General features: G+C 45.7%; 1 protein-coding gene across 1 annotated transcript; it reads left to right on the top strand.

Annotated features, from left to right (window-relative positions):
• Positions 1-311: 311 nt before the first annotated feature.
• LOC310805723 (uncharacterized protein) lies at positions 312-9,052 on the top strand (the record flags this gene model as incomplete). The annotated part of the gene is made up of 18 exons (XM_083671523.1): positions 312-494; positions 803-965; positions 1,088-1,237; positions 1,441-1,601; positions 1,748-1,924; positions 2,051-2,192; positions 2,342-2,529; positions 2,648-2,789; positions 3,053-3,224; positions 4,997-5,231; positions 5,598-5,763; positions 6,380-6,532; positions 6,792-6,952; positions 7,243-7,419; positions 7,513-7,654; positions 7,839-8,026; positions 8,500-8,641; positions 8,877-9,052. 18 exons carry the CDS (start codon positions 312-314, stop codon positions 9,050-9,052), a joined length of 3,018 nt encoding a protein of 1,005 aa, XP_083527649.1.
• Between the last annotated feature and the right edge of the window lie 203 nt (positions 9,053-9,255).

The raw sequence follows: 9,255 nt of genomic DNA, 5'->3' as shown, positions 1-9,255 counted from the left end.
TCTAATCTAATATCTTCTATCTAAGTCGTAATATCAACCCTTACCAGGTCTACCCGTTTTCCAATCTGTCCTATCCTCATTGAGAGAGAGAAAAACACTTGGCTACTGGGCCAAAGCTCATGCTTCCTCCCCCGTTTCTCCTGAAATGCCCCCCATTATATAAGCAGCACAGAAGAGAAGACTTGCATTCCAACACTCTGCTGGTGAACAAAACCAAAGGATGACTTCATAGTGGGGCCACAACAGTGCTATCAGTGGGAGATTTACAACACTCATCCTGTTAACAATTCAGGCTATAACAGTTTTTTACCATGATTTCACAAGCTCTGTTTGGGTGTCTGGACCTTACAGGCTGGCTGCTGTTTGTCTTTGTGTTTCTGTTGGTGGCTGATATCATCAGAAACAGGACGCCACACAACTTCCCGCCTGGACCCAGGGCTTTGCCTTTCCTGGGAAATGTCTTCACCGGAGTTGATTTCAAAACCATGGACAAGGTTTGAGGATTAAGATTAACAGATCGAAATCAAACAAGTCGTAGTTAACATCAACAGTTGCAGGTTAATCATCTATGAGATATGCAAGCTCCTTTCTTTGTGTTTCTGTGTGTGTGTGTGCATGCGTGCGTGCGTGCGTGTGTGTGCGCGTGCTCCGTGTATGCATATGGTTGTTTGCAGACTCAGATTCATGGGGCGCCTCATTTCCACAGCTGTGGAGCTCTCTCTTTTCACATGTGTCTGTTGTGACTGATGTCCCAGCGTCTTGATGCTGTGTTGATGCTGTGCTGCTCCGTCCTTCCCTCCAGCTGGCTGAGGAGTATGGTCCCGTGTTCAGCCTGAGGAGGGGCAGTACCAGAATGGTGTTTGTATCCGGCTTCAAGATGGTGAAGGAGGCTCTGGTCAACCAGCTGGACTGCTTCATTGACCGGCCCATCGTCCCTCTCTTCCATGTTACATTCAAAGGGCTTGGTGAGTGGGTGGTTGGGTGGGTGGGTGGTTGGATGGTTGGGTTAGGGTTAGGGTTAGGGTTAGGGTTAGGGTTAGGGTGGGTGGCTGAGTATCACTCCCCACAACCGTTCTCTCGGCTACAGGCATAGTGTTAAGCAATGGCTACTTGTGGAAGATGCAGCGGAAGTTCGCCGTTACCCACCTGCGTAACTTTGGTGAGGGCAAGAAGACCCTGGAGCACTCCATCCAACTGGAGAGTACCTTCCTGTGTGAGGCCTTCAAAGAGGAGCATGGTATGTACAGCTGCTACAGTTAGGCAGTACCTCACTAGATATGGTTATGGCCACTTCAACACAATTGGAAACGTGCTTTATTTGAATGACCCCAAAAGATACGAAAGAGTCATTGGGTAATAACAATGTTATTGAAATCTTTACCATGTTATTGGTAATAGCGTAGGCCTACTTGTAAAAAATGGGATTTTGACTATTCCCAGGTAGACCCTTCAACCCCCATTACATCATAAACAGCGCAGTAGGAAATGTTGTCTCCTCTGTGGTGTTCGGTCATCGCTTTGACTACAGCGACGATAACTTCCAGAACATTCTGCGGTTGGACAATGAAGCCGTTTTGCTAGCAGGCACGGCCAGGGCTCAGGTGACCAAACCCAAATCGCTAGAGTAATCCCATACTGTGATCCAGTCAACTTCAACGAATAATCCCCTCTATTTAAAAAGTCACAGTGTGAATATGTGTGTGAGGAGCCACTGGTCTGAGTGCTGTTATGTTTCCCCCTCTTTCAGCTGTATGACGCCTTCCCAGGCCTCCTGCACTACCTGCCAGGACCCCATCAGACCATCCACTCCATCTACCGCCAAATCACCACCTTCCTGCAGGGGGAGATAGAGAAGCATCAGGTGGACTGGGACCCCGAATACCCCCGGGACTACATAGACACATACCTGACAGAGATGGAAAAGGTAAGGCTCCAGCACAGTCCACTGCATGCATACTTACTATGTGGGTACAATGTAAAGCCATTTGGTATCTTGGAGAATTGGTATTCAAAATGCAACCCATGATCATTGTTGTCATTCATTTCCCAGACGAAGGAGGACCCCAAAGCTGGCTTCAACTTTGAGACACTGGTGGTGTGTACCCTGGACATGTTCGAGGCTGGAACGGAGTCAGCTGCCACCACGTTACGCTGGGCCATTGTCTTCATGATGAACTACCCCGAGATACAAGGTGGGTGGATGCACAGTACCCATACAATTGATAGAACATTCCCAATCATTTCAACATTCCTTGGTGGAAGGTATTGGAGGCCCATTTTAACGCACATCAAACATCATTATGTTGACTTAAAGCCCTTTTTCCCTTGTTGTACCACACAGAGAAGGTCCAGGCTGAGATAGACAGTGTGATTGGACAGTCCCGCCAGCCCAATATGGCCGACAGACCCAACATGCCCTACACTGACGCTGTCATCCATGAGACCCAGAGGATGGGCAACATCGTACCCCTGGGCTTTCCCAAAATGGCCAGCAAAGATGCCACATTGGGGGGCTACTTTATACCCAAAGTAAGCTACTAAAGTACTAAAAATGCTCCTACCACGCTTTAAGTCAATGGCAAAATATCTACAATACAGTAGACAACATCGCAGTAGGGTTACTAGTGGCAGTCTCTCATCTGTTCAGGGGACAGCCATCACAACAAACCTCGCTTCTGTGCTGTTGGACAAAAACGAGTGGGAAACCCCGGACACCTTCAACCCTGGACACTTCCTGGATTCCAAGGGCCAGTTCCGGAGAAGAGAGGCCTTCCTGCCATTTTCAGCAGGTGAGAAACGGACATTCCCTACAGCAGCATTCCATTGCAGTTTAGGTTATGATTGATTCTGATTCGTGTTTTTATTGATAACCCAGGTACTGTAAGCCCTTGCTTACTCCAAGGCTATGATTACTGTAATGCTACATAGAGCTCATGCTAATTCTAAACACTGTGGTTCATCCATGCTAGCTCTAACTACTGACAACTACACTTGTTTTGTGCTAACTGTCATTCTTATCTATGCGAACTGTCTATGCTTTTTGTCCCCACAGGGAAGAGGGCGTGTCTGGGGGAACAATTAGCCCGGATGGAGCTCTTCCTCTTCTTAACCAGCTTGCTCCAGCGGTTCACCTTCTCCGCTGCTCCTGGACAGATGCCTAGCCTAGAGGGCTTGCTAGGTTTCACATACTCTCCACATGAGTTCAAGCTGCAAGTCCAGTCCCGGTGACCCAAAATGGTCCTTGTACAAGCTTGGAATTCTGACATATAAATAAATAGCTAAAAGAAAGAAGTAGTTTGTCTTCTCCTTCAAATAAACGAACATGTTTTCACAAAAGCAGAGTTCATATGTATGCCTGAATACCCCACAGTTCTGTAGAGAATTAACTCCTGTTTGAAGTAGTAGTGTCATTGGACGAGGGGAGATGAATGATGAATGAGAGTTCTTAGAGAGAGAGAGTTCAAATGAGTGTCAAGACTTTTTTCTGTGTTGTTGGAAACCCTCTGAAGTCCTCTTACATAACATGTATACAAAGCCAAGCCTGTAGCAGCATGCTACAATAGGTCAACACAGCGCCTCCCCTGTCCTCAGTTGCTCCCCTGGTTTCCGCAGAGCTCATCATCTACAGCGATTCTACAAGATTCACATAAACATTAAGAGCTGCTTCAACCTCGCCTGATACACTGTCCTGGAGTGTATCTTACCATAAATTTAGCCAGAGGGCACTGATTGAGACCCAACTATAAACAGCCTGTAGGACAATATTCATAATTAATATTCAGATAGCATGTCTGAGCATTTATTTTTAATACAGGAACATTGACGATCATTGGGGTGTAAAATGAATTAGAGTTTTTATCGACTGCTTACACCATTTGTTTGAAGTTCACATGCCCACAGCAATAACATACTGTACATGAGCACAACAGTAACATTTTCAGCAAAACAGTTCGTCATTTCTCATTGCTTTCACCCAAAGAGCAAATGTCAAGCACCTTTTTGCTAAATAGTGAACACAACGCCACAAGAGACACAAAAAACGAATTAACGGTTGATTGAACTCTTCATTAGATGACACAGGATACTGGTATAGAGTTATTAACCTCGTCCCCAGGCTGTCTCACAAATAAACCTGGAAGAACAACGACTCAAACCTGGCCTTAGTGGGAGTGAATTTACTGAGTAAAGTATTTGTTATTATTTGATTTCCGCGAGTCGCACGGCTGCGAGGCGTAGCTGCGAATCAGAAACCTGTGTTGTGCAAGCACCGATTCATATTGTAGAAGTGCTGCTGAATAGAGTCATAGTAAAAATCATGTTTAGTCAAGAACATCATGTATGAAACCCCTCATGGTAGTAGAAGTGTTGTTGAATAGGTTGATAGATGTATGTAAAATGAATGTAATTGCACGAATATATTTATGATCAAAAGATTGTACACATCTTTTTTTTTACATACTTTCTGTTACATAATATTTCCTGAATTCACGATAAATATGATAACATATTGTGATCGCATCACTTTACATTGCTCTATTACCTCGCGCTTTTATTTTGAAGTCGTGAAAACAAAACCGGAAAGTCTTATTGCCGGTTATTATCGTTCAGAGAACACAGCTGGATTGGATCTGCACATTATTCTGTGACAGAATGATCCAGATAACACGTGAAGAGTGAGAGAGGAGCGTTGATCACCGTTCATCAAGGCATTGGCTCTGGCTTGTAGACGCAAGTATCATTCACATGTAAACACATGTAAATAGAATACAGTGGTCAAGAGTTTGGTTAAGAGTTGAGTTTCCCACGCTAATCATATTTCCAAACCATATTTAATAATCAGCCTGTCTTCAAATCCCTCTACACAAGCAAAGGGTTTAAAAAAGGGTATATTTATACAGACAGCATTGTATGGGTCTAACAGGGTTAGCTTCTGTTTCATTCATTGTCTGTGAGTCAGCACAATATCATCCCTAACTGGACTGAAGGCAGGGTGAAGGGACACACAGCAGCACCAGTCTGTCTCCTGTTCTCTCTTCAACATGTGGCTCTATGCTCTCTGGCTGTGGCTCGACCTCAAGGGAATTCTGCTGTTTAGTTTTGCCTTCCTCCTCTTTGCTTTTTTCCTCAAAAACAGGACTCCACCCAACTACCCCCCTGGACCACTGGCTCTCCCCTTTGTGGGAAATGTGTTCAACATCGACGGCAAACAGCCTCACATTTACCTGACCAAGGTAAGCAGCTAGACATGTACCAGATTAAGGTACAGTAAGCAACTAGACATTACCAGCACTGGTACTGAAGGTTATCTTGTGTGTCAGTTTAAACTCAATGTATGAAGACTTCCTTTCACTATCATAGTGCCTATATTGCAATAGACGAGGCTATATGCTTACAGGTCAACAAATATCATCAACTATTAGTCAGAAAACATGAACATACTGTCGCATCAAAATATTTCTATTGATGCAGTAAAAAGCTATCAAATCAATCTGAATACCTATTGTCTTGTATTTTGTAAATAGTGTCCTGAGACATGTATGCTATCAGAGTCACATGTTAGACAACAGGGGGCTTATTCACTGGCCTGGTCTCCACAGCTAGCTGACGTCTATGGGAACGTCTTCAAAGTGAGTCTTGGCCGAGACAAGACGGTGTTTGTGTCGGGCTATAAGATGGTGAAGGAAGCCCTGGTGACACAGGCCGAGAACTTTGTCGACCGGCCCTTCAGCCCAATGGCCTCAAGACTCTACTTAGGGCACTCAGGTGAATAACTCTAACATACACACACTCAAACACACACACGCATACACACTCAAACACACACACAAACTCACACACACACACGCCAAGCCCGATTATTGACAGTTAGGGAATCACTCAACATATTCAAGAAATAGCAAACAAAACATACCAGAATTACAACAAATACATTCCTCGGACAATAACATCATCTAAGACAGAAACATGCCTTGACTAAGACAAAAACCAGCACAAGGTGACATCATAGCAATATAACTGTGTCTCAATCATAAAATATCAGCATCATCAGAACCATATTACAGTCAATGACAAAAAGATTGTTTATCAAATGGGACAGATGACAAAAAATGAATAACATGAAACAAAGACAACCATAAACTAAGAAACAGGACGAGACGTTACATGATCGAATGGGACAGAATCCAAATATCAGCGGGGTACCGCAAGGATCCATCCTTGGCCCATTACATTACATTACCATAACCCTATTTGCTGATGACATCAATATATTTTTCTCAGATAAAGATGGTGAGAATTTAATTGCCAATGATAATCAATACATTTCATTCTATTCCAGCTCCTGTACATACTCTCTCTACTTTGTTCTCTGTCCCCACAGCGGGCCTCTTCTTCAGTAATGGTCAGGTGTGGAAGAAACAGCGGCGCTTCGCATTGTCCACCCTCCGCAGCTTTGGCCTGGGAAAGAGCTCTCTGGAGCAGAGCATCTGTGAGGAGACCCGCTGCCTCCAGGAGGAGATAGAGAAGGAGAGAGGTAGGAGGGGGAGGAAGACAAGGAGGGGGGAGAGAAGGAGAGAGGTAGGAGGGGGAGGAAGACAAGGAGGGGGGGAGAGAAGGAGAGGTAGGAGGGGGAGGAAGACAAGGAGGGGGGGAGAAGGAGAGAGGTAGGAGAGGGAGGAAGACAAGGAGGGGGGAGAGAAGGAGAGAGGTAGGAGGGGGAGGAAGACAAGGAGGGGGGAGAGAATGTGGCCAATCAAGAAGATACAATGATTATCCTCCGTCTTTTTTCTCAGGTGAGCCCTTCAACCCGACATCTCTTTTCAACAATGCTGTGTCCAATATCATCTGCCAGATGGTGTTTGGGAGGCGGTTTGACTACAGCGACCATGAATTCCAGACCATGCTGAAATACCTGGCTGAGGCTCTCCACCTGCAGGGATCCATATGGGCTCAGGTAGGAAACAACCAGGAGCTCAGTCATTGAGCTAGAATCAGTAGGACAGAATACAGTTCTTCCATTCTGAGGTCAGCACACATTTGGTATGTGTATCATACTGAATCATTCACAACATCAGAACTCTGTGCCTGTCTCACATGGCAAATGTCTTCAAATCACCTACAGTTGTAACACATTAATGACAATCATTACCGAATTGTATGTATCATGAATATAAAAATAAAAGATGTATCAGTACGGTTTCTGTACTTAGACATAGAGTTTCACACCTTGTTTCCCCCCTGTAGCTGTATGAGGCGTTCCCTGCTGTGATGAAGCACCTCCCAGGATCTCACAACAACATCTTCAGCCATTATAAATCCCTGGAGGCCTTCATAGGAGAGGACGTGGAAAAGCACAAGAAGGACCTGGACCCCAGCTCCCCACGAGACTACATTGATGCTTTCCTCATAGAGATGGAGAAGGTACAGTAATCTATCTATCTGTCTGTCTGTCTGTCTGTGTCTATCTCTCTGTCTGTCTGTCTACTATGACATTCTTCTTTGTCCCCTTCACAGCATAAAGGTGACCCTGAGATGGGTTTTAATGAGGCCAACCTGGTGCTGTGTTCTCTGGACCTGTTCCTGGCCGGTACTGAGACCACCTCTACCACTCTTCTCTGGGCCCTCGTCTTCCTCATCAAGTATCCTCACATCCAGGGTGAGTCTGACCTCAGGCTCTGCACCACCTGCACCCTGACCAACAAGTGAAATCCTGAACACAATACCATCCGCTAGCAACATAGGTTTCTCTCTATTATAGAACAGAGGTTTCTATCTAATTACTGCAGCAATAGGATTAACAAGCTGAACTGAATGTACAAGCCCTTTATTGTACCATACAGAGAGGGTCCAGGCTGAGATAGACAGTGTGATTGGACAGTCCCGCCAGCCCAATATGGCCGACAGGCCCAACATGCCCTATACTGACGCTGTCATCCATGAGACCCAGAGGATGGGCAACATCGTACCCCTCAACGGACAAAGGATGGCCCAAAAAGATACCACACTTGGGGGATACTTCATTCCAAAGGTGTGTGTGTGTGTGTGTGTGTGTGTGTGAGAGTGTGGGTGAGTGTGCGTATGTGTGTCTTGTTAAGGAGAAACACACAACATCCATACAATGTGCCAGACAGTATTATTCCTCCTGGCGTCTCCCTGTCTACAGTGATCGTGTGACTGGACAGTGACGGTCTGTCTCTGTGTTTACATGCCAGTCTGTTGACTCACATGGCATGGGTGCATACAATTCAGTAGACTACACTCACGTCCTCTCCCTGAAGCTGATTTAGTACTACACTCCAGCACAGCAGGAGGCAGTGAACCACCAAAATTACATTTACACCCACTCAAATCACAGAAGTTGAATACATGGGCGCTCCCGATATAATCATAGTGCACCCTCTAGTGTTTATAAATCTATAGGTTTGTCTGAGATGATCTACTGTAGATGTTACTGTATCCAGAATTTGGACTGTGAGTTGTTTTTCTCTGTGTTGTATTTAGGGAACAGCCCTGATGCCCTTGCTGACCTCTGTGCTGTTTGATAAGACAGAGTGGGAGACCCCAGATGACTTCAACCCACAGCACTTCCTGGATTCAGATGGCAAGTTTGTGAGGAGAGACGCATTCATGCCCTTCTCTGCAGGTAACCCTATCCCATCTTTGACTAAAACCTGACCCTCAGCTGAGTTGTGGGCATTGCAAGAAGTTGGGACATGCCTGCATTCCGTCTCTGGCTCTACACCAGGTAAAGGTGTGTCTGTGTGTGTGTGTGTGTGTGTGTGTATGTGTGCGTGTGTGTGTGTGTGTATGTATGTGTGTGTGTATGTGTGTGCGTGCGTGCGTGCGTGCGTGCGTGCGTGCATATGTGTCTCCTCCAGGTAAGCGTGTGTGTCTGGGGGAAGGCCTGGCCAGGATGGAGTTGTTCCTCTTCTTCGTCAGCCTGTTCCAGAAGTTCCGTTTCTCCACGCTGGACGGGGTGGAGCTGAGAATGGAGGGAATCGTGGGAGCCACACGCACACCCTACCCCTTCAAGGTCTACTCCAAGGCCCGCTGAACTCCTGCCGAACCCCCTCCCACCATGACACAACCAACTGTATGTTAAACACATGCTTAATCTCGGGACCCAGAATCCCATCTCTCAAAATGGAGAGTCTGTTGTAGTGAAACTAAACACTGCTGATCTGATCTCTGGACAGAACAAATGCCAAATGAAGCTGAACCCCTTTCAGGCACTGTCTTCTGTATGTCAACATCTGT

The sequence above is a fragment of the Argentina silus genome (genome assembly GCF_951799395.1).
Source record: "Argentina silus genome assembly, chromosome: 6".
Lineage (NCBI taxonomy): Eukaryota > Metazoa > Chordata > Actinopteri > Argentiniformes > Argentinidae > Argentina > Argentina silus.
This window is presented reverse-complemented; position numbering and strand designations above follow the sequence as displayed.